This window comes from Leiobunum rupestre, chromosome 4 (genome assembly GCF_980474605.1).
Source record: "Leiobunum rupestre chromosome 4, qqLeiRupe1.1.hap1, whole genome shotgun sequence".
NCBI lineage: Eukaryota > Metazoa > Arthropoda > Arachnida > Opiliones > Sclerosomatidae > Leiobunum > Leiobunum rupestre.
The window spans coordinates 42,640,960-42,660,217 of record NC_143387.1 but is presented as its reverse complement, the minus strand read 5'-3'; the positions used below and the strand labels follow the sequence as shown (position 1 = coordinate 42,660,217).

Here is a 19,258-nt window from a genome sequence, read left to right as displayed (position 1 = left end):
AGTCATCTCTGCAAACACAAATTTCATAATTTGCTCGTTGCGTTTGTACCAAACATTTTGTGACGTACGTCTATTCTGAATGTAAAAGTCAAATAATGACGCTTTAAATGTCTAATTTGATATTTAGTTAGATATGAAAATTATTGTTATAATTACCATTGACATGTCATCTTGATCAACTTTCTTCCGATTCTGAAAAACCTTGTAGTTAAAATGCAAGAAATATTATAAGTAATGATTCGGCTTAAATTTTTGAAATAACGTCAATTAATTGTTTTAAACTTGATATATTTTCAAAATAATGTAATAGGAATAAAACACAATGGTATTCCTGTAAAAAAAGCGAAAATTTTGTTCTGAGCAATTCGAAAAGTTCTTAAAAACGTAATTCTGTACAAATTTAAAATAAAATTTCGCTTTTTTTAAAATAAATGGTACAGTACATAACGGAAAATCAAATACTGTTAAGAAGGTTCGTGTATCGCGTTACAAACCCTCAAAAAATGAAACAATGAGATTCTTTCGAAAAGAATTATTAAATTATGGGTTAAATGAGAGGTTCGCGTAAGCGTTTTCAATTTTGCATACGCGATTTTACGTACATTTAATAATAAGAACATTAGAACAATCATAAAATGAGGGAGACTTTAAATATTTTTCTTTAAATTTAACTTCGGTTAAAAACTTAACTGGCTTAAAATGTTCATTACTCTTAACAATCGAAGAAGTTTCACGAGCGGGTAACAAAGTAGACTTAACGACTGACGTAACGTTCCGAAAAGTACTTAGTTTAAGGTATCTAAATAATGGTAAAAACAATTACCATTTAGGAAAAAGTTAAGTACAATTTAGTTTTACCACGACGTAGGTAAGCTTTTGTAAATTTTGTATAAAGGTTTGTTTGTTTGTTTTTTACGTAAATTTGAGATTTGTTTTTTAAGAAAGATCTTTTTCAGTAGAAAACCGAATCTTTGGTAGCGGATTTTCGGAAACGGAAAAAGGAGAAATGCTGTCGTGTCGAGCTGCTGACCGAACTGGCGGCGGAAGATGTGCTGGAACTTCTCGACCTGAGAGACGGCGGAGGCGAAAGGCGATTATTTTCTTGCAAAATGCTCGACTGAGATGGAGATTCTGGAATGCCACGAACGGGTGTGGCGTCGTAAAGAGACGAGCCTTGTCGCTGGTACAAGAAGCTGTGTGCTCGAAGGGGGGAAGGCGATGGAATCTCCATCAATTCTAAAGCGGCTTGGCCCCAGCGTTCTGAAAAAATCCATGATCGTAATGGTATTTAGACTCGTCAAAGGCTACGACGCAAAGACGCGACTGCCACGTACCGAAGTCCTCGAGATGTTGCCTGATGTGAGCGATCCAATGATAGTAATCGACGTCGCAATCGGCGCGAAGGTAATGCTCTTGCTTTCTGTCCGAGGAAGTTGTCGCCAGTTGAAAACATAGCCTATAATTTGGCATCGGAACTTCGGTTTGGATTTGAGTAGTCTGCAAATATTGTAATAAATTGATACGTTCATTATCGACTGAAGCATTTTATGAATTACAGAATTAGTTGCCAATCATGTTTGGCTGGGGACCCTTCATGCCACAGCTCCCTACACTTACTATTACCGATAACCTCAAAAAACTTTTATGGAAGGGGAAAACGAAGAACTCCGTTGAAAACCCTTTTATCCGGTGGGGAGTGAACTCGAAAATTCAGTTCCGAGTTTTTTCACCCAGTGCCAAAAGCTGGGACCGAACCCGACTCCTCTCGCTGCGAGGTGAAAGTACTAACCACTCCGCCACCTAGGGGCCCAGTAATTGCTAAAAGGTAAATGGTTGAGGCTAATGCCAGGTTAAAGTGGTTCCAATAGGCTCAACCCTATAATACTAAATCAGTTTATTGAAGTGCCCATTGGTTTCTTATCGATCGACCGATGTCGTAAAGCAAAGATTCCACGAATATACAAACCTTCGATAAAGCGATAGTTAAAACGGGGGGCAGAGTGTGAGAATCGTCGGCTTTGGTCCAAAAGGAGAGTTGGCAATTCCGCAGAGTACACCACATACGGCGGCATCCGCTGATTTCGCCCACTTGTTGAACCAGGCTGAGGTACCCGGCGTAGCGATCGCTGGTAACGCAATCGGGCTGCGCCGCCAAACGGCAACAGAAGTGACCGAAGAGGGGCAATTGATTGTGGGGGTTCTCCAAATTCTCCAGAACGAGATCGTGCGTTTTGATATCGTCTCCGGCATCCGACAACCTCAAAGTGGCGTGGGCCACCAAATCAAACTTAGGCCCTCTGTAAGAGCGGATCACCCGTCATTAAAAAGATCGGCTCGAAGGTACCCTTCAGCCATGGATTAAATAACCTTACAGGGATAGTTCTCTCTAATTCATTTTACTATACTACGAGTTGAAGATGTTTGTTTCAAACGAGGCTGCCAGATATTTTTGCCGTCCCCTCAATTTTACCCCCTTTACCGATACAAATACGGCATAAGATTTCTTGACACGTCGCCATCTCGCGTTGGCTTTTGGCGAATTAAATATTTTTCCAACGGTTTGTTTTATTACATTTGAAATTGAAATATTCAATCGTGGTCAGTACCTCAGTGGCTCTGGAGCTTCCTGGTTAAATGTGGGAAATAATAAGTACTGTAAGCGACCTTTTTTATATTGTTTTTTAGCCATTAATGTATATCACCTAATTTTTCGGTAAATTGTTTATAGGCTTTCAAACTGTAAATAAGTTTTTAATAGATAGGCCTTGGCCTACAAAAATAATAATTTCATCAATCGCGATTGCACCCCCTTTGCAATTTTCCCCCGTGTATCGGTAAAATGGAGACTTCCGGTCTTTGACAATTCTGGCCACCAGGGTACGTCTGGAGCAAATATTGTACCGAGAGAACTATCCCTGTAAGGTTATTTAATCCATGCTTCAGCGTACGTACATATCTATGGAACTGAGTTCGTCCTTCAAAGTAGCTGCCAATTTGCGGCCAATGGTCCGGCTGACGGAGCTGGATATCTTCTTCTTAATTTTCCGCGGAGTGCTGGCGATGCTGAGATCATTCTGCAGAACGTGACTGTAGACTTCGAGGCGAAATTCGAATTCCGCCGGTATCTGTTGGCTGTATAGGGAACGGGAAAAAATCAGCCAACTATAAAACGACGCGTTTCGCGCGTAGAATAAAACATTTCTCGTACAATAAGACCACATCTTCGAACGTGATATCCGTCAGGCTTCGATCGACATTTTCAACCATCAAAGTATCGTAGATCTCCGTTCCTATTTTGAGAAGGCAAAAAACGCTGAATCTCCTGTAATCGCCCTTGTTCTTGAAGTGATCCGTGTCCTTCCATATGAGTGGCATACGAATGTCTGTCGACGATTTTAAACCACCGTTTAATTCATGTACGTCAATCAAAATCAAATTATAAATATAAATTATACCTGAGACTGCGACTTTCGCTTTACTGGGTTCGACTTTTACTTGAGTACTAAAATAAAACGATAAATTAAAATCAAACGACAACTTCCTGGTGATGCCAATTACCGAATAATTATTAGCAAAAAAAAATGTTTGCGCGAGATAATTATACGGAAAAAGCTGCAAAATGTTAGGAGTTTTTGGCGGTGAGTACCTATTATTCAGACTACTTTTCCTTTCCTGAACTTTCCTGCGTTGTAATTCGGCCATGTAAGCGGACATCCTCTCGTTGGAGGTAATTAAAGACTTCGCCGCTTCCAAACTTTGACTGGGGTGCTTGCAAGCCGCCAATAACTTCGTCGTGCCTTCCCGCATCTTGATTTCCAAGTCAATCTTCTGCTCCAGATCATATTCCTGCGAAAATAAATACCACACACTTTAAAAGACACGTTTTCCGAAGTGGTCTAGATAATTCGAGGGATCGGAAATTTGGCCAAATCCCGTACAAAATTTGGAAAAAAAAACCACAAATCCAAAATCCAAGAATTTTGCTCCCATAGACTTTGTATGACAAATCCACAATAAAAAAACCAAAATCCCGTACACAAAACAGGTAAATGTCCGACCCCTCGAGATAATTGGAAACGTGGGAAAGAACGTTAGCAATCATTACGTATACGAGACAAAATGTCGGTGACTTCATATCTTTTAAACGACCGTTTCAAAATTCTTGAACCCCAAATTTTTAAGGTATTTCTTATTCGGTCAACTTTTGAAAACTACAGAGCGTGATAGAGACACGTATTAAAACGCAACGGCGCGGGTTCAAACCGAGAATATCACGCGGTAATTATTTCCGATGACGATGGAATTTCGCGCGTGATAAAAGCACAACTTCACGTAAAATATACTCGTAATCCCACCGTGACCAACTCGTTTGAAAATATCGAACTATAACGGATCGTAAGTTTCGTAACACGCGCACGCGGTGTTCGATTAATCGTATTTTGCTCGCGACAAGCTGAAGCCGCCAGTTGGTAAATATGTTTGTCAAAAGGCAGCACGCTTGAACGGGCGACTGCGAAACGTCTCTTTCAACACCATCGATAAGAAACGGCGAAGAGGATACGCGTTATTCATTAAGTACAAGCAGTACGAAAATAAGGTCAGCCGAGTCAAAAGAAGGTTCAAAATGTAAACCGCGCTTAAAACGCTTCCGCGTTAGAAGAAAGCGCACGGCGGGGGTGGCGCAGCCAGAAATAATCACCTTCAAACATCGACGCTAAGAGAGTCTAAACGGAGAAGTTAAGCGACACGTGTCCGTGAACGGGAACGTCAAGCCTTCCACCGTACTTCGGAGGCCCGACAAGTTCCCGTTTACGCGTCTAGGAGATTCGTTTAAACTCGCAAATAGCAACAGTATAAAAATACAAGCTGACAATGGTAAAAACAGTCTTAGTGAAATCCCACACCAAACCGACGATGAAGTATGAAATATTGAACTCGCGGGGATAGTAACAACTTCCTAGACAACGAAGTGAACAGCTTCATGGCGTCTTAGAAACGCGGTTACAAAATAGGGAATCCCTGGGTCAGGGCCAAAATGTTTCGGGGGGTCAGCGACCCAAGCTAATAGGGGTGGAGCTCGCTGCCTTCCAGAAGAGAAACAAATAATAGAATAATGATCGCGTCTACGGGAGCCCCCATCATCGAGCCAAACCGTGTAGGCCGCGTCACCATCCTGCCCCTGTTGGCTCTTCGAAATCGCACCCTCTCGCGTCTTCCGAATATTAAGAGACTGTCGTGACGCCTACGCATCCTTCGCGAAGGATAGCGGATAACAGGCGGTTGACGCCACTGGAGACGCGTTTACGCGAGACCTTTTTTTAGACGCTGACAAAATGAACTGGTAATGATGGAAATGTATTCGAGCGTAGGTACATTTTAATTCAAGCTAGTGACAAATTTCAAAATATCTACTTTCTTTTCCAGTTTAACGCGATTGCTTAGCTTTGATAATTAGCTCGCAAAGTGAACTACGCCCACGACAGAATGTACAATTTTCAATTCAAATTCTTAAACCTTTCGCGATACTTTGTAATAGATGTTTGTATAAAATAAAATGAACCAAAATTAAATATGTTAATTTTACGTAGCAACAGAGCTTTATTAGTACAATTTAAGTACGCGGGCTAGGAAATCCGAAATTTCTCGTGACTCCACGCGCTCGTAGCCTTGTACAAGTAAGAAACAGTGACGTAAAACAAAAATTTAAACAAGAAGGTCAAGTTAATTTATAGAAAAACCAAAAATGCTTATATTTTTTCAATCTTATTACGGAAAACCGCGCGTGTGCGAAATTTCCCTTTAAAAACAATCGCTCGACATGGCTTCCGTCGTACAGCTGCCGCTAACTTCCCTCGATGTGAATAATAGCTCGCGTTTCCCTTACATAATTTTATAAGGAGAAACACTTTATTCCAAGAAGGATGCCAAATAAATTAAAGGTTATGTTGGACTAAAAATTTCCTACGATTTGCAAGATGCCGAAATGACCAAAAGACGCGAGCGGAGTTAAATTTAATTGGAATAGGCCTAATTAACGGAAACCGCGTACTCAAAAACTATCATAAATACTAAAAAGGAATTCATAAAAAAATCATTATAGTAGTTACGAGATTTAATCATTAAATTATCATCTACATTAACATTCATTAAAATTCCGTGTGAGGACAAAATTAAGTGGTTTCGTTAACACGCGGAACCCGGAAATTTCTATTTCATTAAGCGCACCACGCTTTTCTCCTAATACGACTGAAAATCCTCATTGAAACAAATAACTATTCCGGGAAGACGCTTTCCAAATGTTCTAAATGGGGAAACCCGTACGAGCCGTTCAGGGAAATACATATTCAGTGAGCTTTTCATCTAAAATCGTGTTTGCGCGTGGTTTCGTCGTGCCGGCACGCGCGGGGGATGGCGGGGGGTGACAAGAGCAACATTTTCCGTGTCCACACATCCTGTAACATGGCGACCACGTGGTTTCCGGCAAGTGCTACCAAGCGCGGAAATCTTTCTACGACGCCATCCGACGTCGACCATCTTCTTCAACTACTCAAGACTATATTTTAACCAGCTGTTTCAAGATTTCATTCGTGAAAGATAATAGCGTCTGAACACTAAGTTTAAGGTAAACAGGGGAGGGTGGAAAACGAAGGCCCCCCAAAACGTATGGTCGTATTCTACTTTTTTTCCCACTGGTGCCCCCCCCCCCCGAACAAAAATCTTGACTACGCCACTGTGAGATACCAAGTAGACTGGATTGAATTATTAGTGGCCGACCGTTAGTGCATTGACAGAAACGCTGAAAATCGTCCTAAGTATAAATAACTAACATTCTTGATAAAAAAATAAAATGAAATTTCTCAATTTTTGTAGCTTAAGAAACGCTAAATATTTGAATAGTTTTCAGCATTGGATTAAGTTTATTGTCTCGTAAAAGGGAATTAATAGGGACCAAAAATATGTTGGTAGAATTAACTAAACCGATGTTAAAAGGAGTCCCTTTTTAACCTAAGCCCTACAGAAGCTAGAATGTCACCCCTGGAATATTCTGGTTGCGAGTGTCGGAATTAAGACTCTTTAAGAGGGTACTTTTTTTCTCCGACCGGAGAGGCCATGTCCTGTTATCTGCATTTCTTACAACGCCTCTTCGAGTCCGAAAAAACTTAGCACGTGTGCGCCAAAAAAGTGGGTTTAATGGTACGTAGTTCCCTCTGACGGAGTTTTCTTCAGACGAATTCGAACAAAGAAATGATTTCTGCAGCCAACGACAAACCGACTTCAGCTTGATTCGCGAAGCGCGAAATTATATAGCTCGCTAGATACGACTGCGAAAAGCAAATAATAAGCAATAAACATTGATAAAGACCGATTCTGACATCACTCTTATGACGGAAACATTTATAAATGTATCCAATTTCTAGGACCACCGAAGTTTCAAGTACCATCGCGAAAATAGTGATTAATATTATTTGGTACACTGTGCTTTGGGGAGGTGGCGACATTAAGCGAACTAAACTCTTCGAATTAGAACTCTTTAATCAAACTGCTTTTTCAATAGGGACTTGGCAGCCTGACGTCATGCCGTAACTTTGGCTATGGCCGCCATGCTGGTATGACGCATTATCTACATCATGTTGCCAAGTTCATATAGACGCTTCAATAAAATAGCCTATTTACTTTAGCCTTACGTGGATAAAAGAGTATCGCTGAATGAAATATTTTCGGTTGGTCGGTTACCAGATTCATTTGGTTAGCCAAAGAAGTCAACTGCAAACCACAGTCGAGTCAAACCAAGTCCAACTAGGTTGGGCATTTAATTTATAAACGCAACTTCCTTAATTTAAATTTATAAAATGCAAATGGAGAGCATACACGAAAAAAAAGCTCGGTTAGGCTTAAGAACAATTTTTTTCCACGACGCAAAAATTCTTCGTTAGGCCTAACTTAAGTTTTTCGCGTCGTTTTTGGCCTTTAACAAGGACCATATAATGAGTAGCCTGCGCATCCATGCTTTATGTATTAATACTTCCTAGCGTATCGCTGATTGGGTTTTATTGAAGCGTCTAATTATCGCATGTATTTTAGTTTCAGTAATTATATATTAAATGATACACCAACGTAGTCTCGGGAGCATTGACATAAGTGGATACACGTTGAGTCGTTACGAAACCAATTCGAACACATTTCAAATTAATCTTTTTAATCTTTGCCGAACATTAATGAAAATCCAAAGAAGAAGAAATGATCAACTGCATGGCCACTTAAAACCAAACGACTACTCTAAAAAAGGTTAAGCACACCGTAAATGCGTGCCCATTAACGAGCAACGGGGTGGCGCAGTTATTTTCATTACAAACCGGTGCTGAATATCTCTCAACCGTACAGTATAATTAATTTCGGCGAAGAAAAAAAAACTTCTCCTTAACATCCGGTTATAGCGCTTATTACATTCGCGTACAAGCGTGTCAGTGTAAATTTTTAGCATCCAATATCATATTGCACAAATTACAGGTCTCCGCATTTCGAGCCAATAAGAACGCGAGTGGGCGAAGTTTAGAATTATAATTATAAATGCTAGACAACTTAATCGGTCACAGTTGTCTTGGGAAAATTACTACAACAACCTATTATCTTCGCCGTTCAGTTATGTAAGGTGACGTCACTTAGTTTAATGTTCCAAAGTAGTTGGATTGATGTGGTATCATTTGTTCGAGCAGAACTGATAATAATAATCAGCTAGGCTAATACACAAGGCACCACCCTAGGCCGGCCGGGTTACAATGCGTAGGAGGGTGGTGGCTAGCCTTGCAAGCCAACAGCTCCCTACACTAACTAGTCTTACTTAATTTTAGTGTACGTATACTAAAATTACTTTTTTAAATAAATTGTTATCAATATTCATTGAAAAATAAATTTGGTCATATGGAATTTTTATTTGGATCAGTAGAAACGAACGCAAATCGAACACGATTCGGAAGATGGAAAATTTCGTTCCCACGACCTTCTGACGCGACGTTATGACAGAGGAACCAAATTTTTACACACTGACTTTCGGAATCGACCTATTCGAACAAAGATATAAATTGGAACAAAGAAGATATATTTTCGGTGTTAAAGGCCGCGAAACCATCTGAATTCTGGGATGGAAAGCGAGACTCTTTTGGGTGAAAGGTGACTATTATCGCGCTGCAGTTGGTACGAGCACATTTCGGGTTTGAAAGATCGAGAAGGTCAAGCGATAAACTGTAAAGTAGAGTAAAATGACACCGTCGTTTTGGGGGTACGTGGTCTAGCATTCGAAACAAAGCATTACTTTTGGGGTTTAGTAGAGAACAATTAAACTGCTCTTTGAAAATATTATTTTTAAAGATAATAATTTTCAAAGTATAACCCGTAGTCATTTTTCGAACAGTATGTATTTTTTTTTTTCAAGTTACTCGTCGACAGGAACGCGAACGAATAAGGGCAATTAAAAGAGTAGTAATAAAAGATTTGTAATGGGAATTAAGCGCCGATATGAAAGGAGTGACAGCCTTGAAGATCTATTCCAAGGATGGCTTAGGAACAGACAACCTTTAGGAAATGTGACATTTTCTCCCATCCGAAGAAATAAACGGATAATTTGGAAAGGACAGCTCCACCCTTTCGGAAACCGCGAAAGACGGAGTCTCGTTTAATGAGATAAGCCTGTGGCGGCGGCTCCCGCACTGTGTACAACTCTTTTAATCATTCGCCAAATGGAAACCCACGTCCAACTCGTGGGTGAACCAGCAATTTCGCTTTTTATATAACAAACAACCCGAAAACTGGTTATTTTTTTCTTCATTTCTTACCTAAAAAATATCTCCAGCTGTTAGGGCCTATTTTTACAGAAAATTTCATAATTTTTCTTACGATCCATTTCATAGTTGGTTCGTAATATTTTACGTTTAATAAGGTTGTAGATCAACTCGGTGATATTATTTGAACGTCTTTGAACGATTTAGTAGTGCTTAAATTAAAATCTGTATTTTTGTCCGCGTAAAGATTGAAGCATTTAAAGTAGACCCTCTTCAGTTTAACATTTCGAAAAAAAAATTTAAACGAAATAAATTCAAGGGTCGTTTCGATAAAAGGCGGGATAAGTAATTTCGGGAAAATTGAGTGGGTTTAAAATGTACAATCAGTCTAATATTAATAGCTTCGACGAATAAAATGGTCCATACCTTTAAACTGTGCGCGATTTGCCTGATAAAATAAAGATCCAAGTCTTGAATAATTTCCAATTTCGCGACGGAATTTCCGAAAGATCCGAGTCGGCAGCGTCTGATGTACGTCTCATTGGCGTCCATTCGCTGAGCGAACAGAGTGTCCGAACTCTTGGAATTCACGATGGAAGAGGGCGCGCGAGGGCTATTCCGGGTCACCGGGGTCACGGCCGCCGACGTCCGCTCCGGGGGACAACTGTTCCTCGACCCGCTCGTCAACAAGGGCCCGAAACAGGAGTAATTCATTATTATTCTTATAATCCAACGAAAATCAAAAGCGTAAACGGCGAATTAGGGAAACACATCGAAGCGAATAACCCCGTAAACACTGCTGGGTTGGCTTCGATCCAAACAGACTAAAATTGTCATCTTCGAAGAATCCGAGAAAGCTGGGATTTAAAACGCGAGAGTTGCGGAGGAGAAAGTTCCTCGACGCGCACCTTGCCACTCTGATGGAAAATCGAGATTAAAAATATAAAAAAAAAACACGCACGGCGAAGAAGCGCGAAGAAAAAAGCAACCTTGCCGCGAATTTTCAATGAAAGGCCCGAAACGCTGGCAGCTTTTTCGAAAGCGAAGTTTCCTCGACCAAGGAAAGATCTGCACTAGTAGCTTAGTCCACGAGCGAGAGAGCGAGCACGCGGGGATAAATTCGAGACGACCCTCGCGTTCGAGAACCTTATAGCGTGGAAATTACACTCACTCCGCGAGACAAGCCGCTGAAGGAGGAGACCAAGAGAAAGTGTGCGTGTGTATTTCTGTCCCAGCCAGATTTCAGTCTTCGACTTCGGATTACGCGCTTCCGAGGCGGTCAGAAAACTACTACAACGCGCTTTGTTTTCGTGTCGAAGTACCGACTTCCAAATTCGATCACTATAAAGGGCTACTATTTGAATATTTAGATCAGCGGTTCCTAAAAGGGGTTCCGCGGAAGGGTCACAGGGGTTCCGAGAATTCGCTGCGCAGCCATCTTGGTTTGTGTCGAGTCTTTTAAGATAAGTAAAAAAAAATGTTGTTGGAGTTCCGCCAGAATTAGGTGGATAATTTAGGGTTCCATAGCAAACAAAATTGACAGACAAATAATTAAATTTTGGGCAAAATTGGTGTTATTTCCTTGATGTTGTAGGCAGTGTTTTCACCGTGACGTAATCACTTAAACTATAACAGCTCTAACACCAGAGCTCCCATCGAAATAGGGACGATGAAAATACGAATCAAATTTGCAACGGTAGGGAATAGTTTCCAAGAAAATGAAATGTTTATTTGAACCAAATTATCCCAACTGGGCTTGGAACAGAAACACAAATATTTTAAATCGTTGTTTCTCCTCGGATTTATTGGAAATAGGGTAGTTCAGGAACCTCTAAAGAAAAATGGGGACTTTTAGGTATTCTAGGGACCTGTTGGTAGCCCTGAAATACTGATAATATTATGTCAATAATAAATGAAATTGTAAATTAAAACAAGTGAATCACGATTAAACAACCAGTATTTTATTTACTCAATTCAACAATTCTGACACGAAATCACTGAAAATCAGTCTTTAAACTTTCAATCAAAGTGCAACGTATCAACGAGATCTCGCCGAACTTGTTTCAAAGGGCGCATGCGCCGGACGTCCGTCCCACACGCGCGCGTTCGGAGTAAATAGTTTTCTGGGAAGACGACGAACGCGGTTAAACTCGACAGCGCTATCGAAGGCGGGGATCTCCGGTCGGCCTAATGAGAGGGATTTCTCCTTAGGAACGAACCTAATTCGCGACGATTCGGTGGAAGGAAATATTTTGGAAGATAACGTAATAACGAAAATATAGTCTTCTGGGGGAGGGGGGGTGCCGAGGCAGATTTTATTTAAGAAGACACGAGCAGTTATGACAACTCGAGGTCTCGTGACGTCAAACGGTCGGGTATACCTTCTAGAAAGGCGTCGAAGGTGGTCGTGCCGGGGAAACAAAATATCGAATATAATAGTATATTATATAGAAATTATTAACGCAGCCCTCGAGCAATTAAGATAAGGCGAATTAATTCATTCGCTCCGTTCCATAATCAACGAACGTAAAATGCTGCCGGCTCATTTACCTTGAGCTTGTTTTGCGATTTTTCTTCAACGGTAAAAGTCTTAAGACACAAATATTTACGTGTATAATGGTAATATGATCCCGGAAATAAAAAATTGCAAAAAAATTAATATATTTTATAATATTGACATACTGTCCTTAATATTTGGCGATATTCGCAGCAGCTTTAATAAGTCGTGTGCTGAAAAATAAACGTTAACAAGCCGTGGTTTTCGAAGATTTATAAATATTAATTTAAAAGAATTAATTCAAAACCACTCGTCGATTAAACTTTTACGAAAGATGTCGAAGTTCGTGTGGCCTAAAATTAAAAGCTTTCACTGGCGGTTTCGGTCAAAACCAATTCATTCAAAGCATACGCAAATTTATTCACGTTTTTCCGTCAAAAATCTAGGAATCAGAAGGCGTAATTCTCCAGATGGTACTGTCGTGGATAATTTTATTTATTAGATATTGGGTATTTTAGGTTAATCCGAGAACCTAGCCGTTTTGATATCACTTCGAAAATTATTTAAAAAATGTTGAAAAACGTAATCCATTTAAGGCTTTGAAGTTAAAGACTCGGATATTTGACATTCGGCGGCTGCGCGTTTTGCGAAATCAAAAAGACCGAATCTCGAATCGGCCCGTAAGAAAAGAGGGAGAGGAGGTTCCTTTGTATTCTGACGGGAGAGCGCGGCCAGAGAAAAAGCGTAAATAATGGTTCTTCTTTGTGAGAACCGGACTGGTTGCTCCTCGTTAAGAGAAGCGAAACGCAACCAGGGAACATCAAAAGCCTTCTGCTGCGCGCGCGCTTTATTGCCAAGTATGAAAATTCTACGGATTTATCCGAAATACACACTCCAATGACATTCATTCGCGGATTAACTTCAAAACGCGTGCTCGAAATGCTTCACGCGTGACGATTTGCCAAGGAAAATCAAAAAAAAATTTGTTCTAAAAGGACGTAGTTTCGTAAGAAATTAATTACCTTATTAGCAGTAACAGACGAAGTGGATTATTAAATAATATTATACAGGTTGTTTCAAAAGGTCATGCAAAAATTTGAAGGAGTTGTAGGGGGTTAGTTGAAAAGTATGCCTGTTTTTGTCCCATTTTCCTACGATGAGTTAAAAGAGCGCCAGAGAGCTTCAAAGTGTGGCCTACTAGCCCCTGGAAGTAGGCTGCAACAAGCGCAAAACCAAGCAGCAGGGAAACGCGAACGTTAAGGTTTGGGTTCGTGTGATAGTTAAAAAAGGACTTGTAAACAAATTGAGGTAACCAGCGTAAAAAGGTAAACATAAACAGTATTTAAAGTCCCTGCTGTTTGGTTTTTCGCTTGTTGCAGCCTACTTCCAGGGGCTAGTAGGCCACACTTTGAAGCTCTCTGGCGCTCTTTTCACTCATCGTAGGAAAAAAACAGGCATACTTCTCAACTCACCCCCTACAACTCCTTAAAATTTTTGCATAACCTTTTGAAACACACTGTATATTATTATTACATACAATTATATTATATATAGTAACGTAATAACAATAGTATGACAATTAGCAAAAATTACCACCAACTGATTTTTAGACTCATTTTGCAATTGATGTTAAGTTCAACATTAAGCCCCCTATTGTCGAGATATGACCAAGGACGATAATATACTACTCACAATCAGTGCCAGGATTTGGTTTGGGGGGGGGGGGGGGCAACATTGAAAAAAAGTAATAAAATAAAATATTTGTACGTACGACCATACGTTTCGTTTTGGGGCATGTGCCCCCTGTGCCACGGCTCACAATGTCAGTCCAGTGGTAGCTAGAAGCAACTAACACAGCACCCCACACAAGGAGAACGCAACCCATCAAAAGTCGTGGATTTTCTTGTGTACAGTTTTCATTAGCTAGACGCTATAGCGCCTGCTGCGGTCGGAAGGGGAAAATTCTGAAATTCGTGGGGAGAGAACTTACAAACTCTACGCAGAAGGAGTGGTTCCGGATTTTCACCCAGTGCCACTAGCTGGGATCGAACCCGGCTCCTCTTGCTGCGAGGCTAAAGTGCCAACCACTCAGCCACACCACCTTAATTTAAATCTGATTATTTAATTTATTTATTTCTATACAATTAATGGCTTTTTTCCTGTATAATTAACGGATATTTTACTTTTATAAGTTAATTAAAATTTAATTAAATTAGCTGTATTCATTTCTATTTAATAGTTGGCTCATATTTTCTATGCATTTAATTTTTTAAGAACATTTTTTTGTCATTTATTATTCCGCCATTGAAATATTGATTTAAATCTTTGATTTTGTTTTAAAAACTCGGTTGATTTAAATCAGCCAATCCTGGTGGTAGGTCCAAGTCAGTATCGAAGAAATGGTCGGTAAGAAAAGTAACATTAAAACAATTAAAGTGTCATCAACATCGAAGGCGATCCCGTTTTATTCGCGTGTACCAATAATAGTTATAATTAGAGGATAATTATTATATTGAGACGATTTTTACGTCCAAATCACCGAGCGACCTTTAATGCCATGAATTCAGATGGCCGGCAGGGCCGGACTTAGAGATCCTGGGCCCATAGGCAGATAAGGAGTCTGGGCCCCCTTTTCACACTCTGCATTTACTCTTATCCCTGGAACTAGGCTGTGCCTGAATTTCCCTGATTCAGAGTAGAAGTCTGAGCTTATCGGTTATATTACTAAATAAAAGCTCTTAAAAATCGTTGACTAAATACGCGATAATTATGCAACATTGCGATTTAAGGCTGCGTCCGTAGACTGCCAGGCAGAAATTTTGGTAATTTTAAAACAAAATCTTCTACCTAGGAATTTCTCCAATATAAATTAAGATTGATATTATAGATTTATGCCTTCGAATACAGTAATTACGGTCACTGGAGGGCCCCTTCCGAGGATGGGCCCCTAGGCCATGGCTTAGGCGGAAATACGGCACTGATGGCCGGGTTATAACGCGTAGGAGGGTGGTGGCAAGCCCTTCGTGCCACACTCACCCGCGGATAGTCTATTAATACTTGGGAATAACGAATTCACGTTACCCTTATTCGAGTTATGTTAGAATGTCTAATTCCAAGAAGAATTTAGCTGAAAAAAAGTCGTTAACAAGCAACTATCTCTAATGAGCGTTTATTGGACCAAGTAAGAAAGTCGAAAAGCAAAAGCTCTTTACGAGTTCGCAGAGATAAGAGTTTATTTCGTTGGCTCAAGCCATGGCTAGGCGCCCACTGGCTCTCCGTTTCGTACCCGTCCTGCCTTCCACAAGGCATTGTCTCCGTTACGAAGCAAAGGCTTGTGAAAAGTAGGACGGAGACGTTACGAAGAGCAGTGAGCGCTTGGTCTTAGCCGGCAAACAGCTCCATCGCAATACGCAATCAATTTCGCGGAGCCCCTCCTGCTTTGTAGGAAACGTATCTGCCGGTACCGCTTTCGCTTCAGCCCAGCTTTCAAATTCGAAATACAAACGCATTGTGAAACCTAATGTGAAAAAAAATCGTTTGCACACGTGCAAAAATAGGGCTTGGTAACCCGGAAACAAGACGTCGCGACAAAGTTGACAAAGAACCCCGCCGAATTCGAGAACAGACAAAAATATTTAGAAAATTACAGATTTCGTGTTTTCTGACAACGGGGGTTAGAGGGGTCTCAATCTTTGGCGATAATACTGTTGAAATGACAATAATACGATAATGAATGTCAATGTTAACTTCTCGACTGTGGTAAAAATAGTCAATGATTATAACCATTGAAGCAGTAATGTACTGCTGAGAAATTAAAAAAGAATACTCATAGCTCAACAATATCATATTGTACTTTCACCGTATCTGTCGATAAAACTACATCATTAAAAATTCGCACTATAGTACTATGGAAATTGTTATTTACAGCAGAAGTGTTATGGTTTAACACGCGTTTAACGTTTGTAACATAACGTACAAAAGATGGGTACCTTCATTTTGTTTTATCTTTAGCATAGAAACACTTTCACTATTATGAAAATTCCAACTTCTAAGGTTCTACATTCGCGGTGAATTATGCCAGAATAACAACACTAGCCGCTTTATGTTGCTTCAAGTGTTCTTATTCACTGGTTTTTAACTTGAAGGGCAACGCAAGTGGACATCTAGGAGCAGCAAACACAAGGAGAACGCAGCTAGCCATTAAACGCGCTAAGGCAGTGTTGTGTACAAATTTCATTGGACGAGCCTTTACACTGAACGTTTTATGGTCAGGGGGGGAGACAATTTCCGAATTTCCCCTTTCCGACGGCAGCAGGCGCTTAAGCGTCTAACCAATGACGCAAGAAAATCCACGACTTTTGACGGGTTGCGTTCTCCTTGTGAGGGGTGCTGTGTTTGTTGCTTCCAGGTGGACATGTAGGTGGGACGGATTTGGAACTATGTTTTCTTCTACAAGTCGCAAGTTAGTTTCCCAAGGAGGATTTTAAACAGCGCGAAAAAATAATATCCTTGGTGCAATTTCGTTCTCATTCGCGAAATTTCGATTTCCTTAGCTCCCCGCCAACGAACCCAGGAATTTAGACTTAGTTCTTTTGTCCATAATAAATAAGTTAAGCTGAGTAAGTTTCCGAGATATTGACCATGATATTTTCGATTTAACAATGTTTTGGAAAAAAATTATTTTCAAATTGAATATTTTCAATTATGGAGGTTGAAACATTATGCATTTGACGCGGTATTTATCTTCCGCTAGACTCACACACTTTGGTCTTTATCGCTTAACCATCATTATTCCCCAACAGAATATTTATCATTGTTTTATTATATTTCTTTTGAATAATTCGGAATAATTGCAGTAATTTTTTTTTAATAAGGATCCGATTTGTTATTTGCTCGTAAAAAGTACACCCTTTTGGAGGGTATACCCACTAACTTTCGGTTCTAGCTCTACCATTTAGCGATAACAGACTTGTAAAAAATAATAAACGTCGAGAATTAACGGCAACATAACAGGGTTCATACAAATATTGGCTAATCAAATTCTTTGATATTTCTAGGTTTTTCCATTGATATTTTCCCGATTTTTCCAGCATACATTTTTTTAAGAACCCCAATAAATGTGCTATAGTCATTGTTAGCTTAACCAATTTTTTAATGAAGAGGTATAGGGGTCACTAATTTCATGATTGACATTAAAACTAAATTTGTTCCATATTATACGAGGCAAATCTTAAGAATAAATTATTGTTGATGTAAATTTGTACTCTGAACCCTCATAAATTTCCCTGATTTTTACTAATGGGAATTTCCCTGATATTTCCCGGTTTTCCAGATCTGTATGAACCCTGTATAAGGGCTACCTGGTAACACGCAAAGTCAGCCTCCAATTTGCGTCGCGAAACAGGGCGTACTGGTCGTTTCATAGTGACAAACATACTCGAAAAATTCCATAGGTTTTCCAGATCTGTATGAACCCTGTATAAGGGCTACCTGGTCAGCCTCCAATTTGCGTCGCGAAACAGGGCCTAATGGTCGTTTCATAGTGACAAACATACTCGAAAAATTCCATAAACCAGCTCCACTTTCTTTTCGAAATCGAAGAAGGTAGGCCCCTCGCTGTTATGGAAAACGCTACGAAAAAACTGGCCTATTGTCAATAAATTTCAATGGCAGACAGTTACAGGGGCAAATTTCGGGCTCGACCACAAATTGACGGGTACAGGGGCGGCCGTCGAAATGGGTTACAAAGAAAGTCACGTCTAAAGCCAATAAACAAATAACAGGCCAGAAACGAAAGAAGTAAATACGAGCAATGAGGAAATATCGTTCTCGAAAAAAGGGACATTTTCTGGAGCATCGTATTTCTGGGCTGATTTTTTTACAAATATATATTAGCCAGTTCTTTCAACTGGAAAATTTCGGTTCAAGTTTTCCCCTTTTCGCGAAGGTTCGGAATATACGGTTAATTTATTAAGTTCACACTTGGCAAAGTGGCCGGCGAAAATGAGCGATTGCCAATTTGCCCGTCTCAAAAATTATATAAACCCAATAATAATATACGAAAACCAAAATTAGGTTTCGTTTTCGATTTGTTTTTTATGGTAAATATTATGAAAAAATAGTTATTATTTTTGCTGTTTCTCTAAAACTAGTAATTTGGAAATTTTTCGAAATTAAATTTATTGGTCTAGCGTTACCGATATCAGAATTTTTATAAGCCGCGTTCACACTAGACATTTTGGAAACGTTTTAAAACGGTTTCTAAAGATGGAATTGTAAAATTTTGGTGACGAATGTATTTATCGTATGGCTATTAATACAGTTGACTTTGAATTTGATCTTTCAAAACCGTTTCAAAACGTTTCCAAAGTGCGTAGTGTGAACGCGGCTTATGTCATCTATTTTGAATTCGAAATAACGGAAGTAATATTAAAGTTCAAAATAAATAAAATTACAACATTTATAATGAATATTTGAGTGTTAATACGAGTTTTTTTTTCAACTAAGGGACAGCCTTCTGCCCAACTTATCAACTACGTTAGTCCACCTCATAATTTTCATAACTTCAATAGAAATTCCCAAAATAAAAACCCAAATTTAAAATATTTTTTCCACAAATTTGATTGCGTCAATAATATTTATTTTTTATTTCCTTTAAATTTCCAAATGTTAAAAAACTTAAGAAAATTGCTAGTTAAATTAAGAATATAAATTATACTCTTATTAAAGCAATAGGTATTAAAATAGCGCAAAGGTATCGCGAAAGAACAAGCCGTGAAATAGACAGGGGAACTTGTAGGATGTGCAGGCTTTAAAAGTAGGTCTACACTCGTACAAGTTCCTCTTACACGTTTTCGGGTGCGAGCTTTAACTCTAATCTCAAAGGACAAAAAGCTAGAGCAATGCAAAGCACAACCGAGATCAAAATTATTATAAATAATTAGTACGGGTATATTAAAATTATATTCATATTCAGGGTTGGGAA

The 19,258-nt window shown here is 39.5% G+C and overlaps 1 protein-coding gene across 7 annotated transcripts in view; it reads right to left on the bottom strand.

Moving 5' to 3' along the window:
• Positions 1-271: 271 nt before the first annotated feature.
• LOC149947882 (rhotekin-2-like) overlaps positions 272-19,258 on the bottom strand; it is a 39,784-nt gene continuing 20,797 nt past the window's right edge. For 4 of the 7 annotated variants that reach the window (XM_090171977.1, XM_090171980.1, XM_090171978.1 and 1 more), the window contains 7 exons: positions 3,647-3,846; positions 3,456-3,502; positions 3,209-3,383; positions 2,953-3,132; positions 1,967-2,297; positions 1,335-1,497; positions 272-1,260 (listed from right to left, as the gene is read on the bottom strand). In XM_090171977.1, coding sequence (XP_090028103.1) covers positions 953-1,260; positions 1,335-1,497; positions 1,967-2,297; positions 2,953-3,132; positions 3,209-3,383; positions 3,456-3,502; positions 3,647-3,846 — 1,404 coding nt within the window. In that variant the 3' untranslated portion in view covers positions 272-952. Of the gene's footprint in view, positions 1,261-1,334; positions 1,498-1,966; positions 2,298-2,952; positions 3,133-3,208; positions 3,384-3,455; positions 3,503-3,646; positions 3,847-4,105; positions 4,212-10,202; positions 10,512-19,258 lie in introns of those variants that run through there. The other 3 variants (XM_090171976.1, XM_090171982.1, XM_090171983.1) reach the window with 3 other exon arrangements.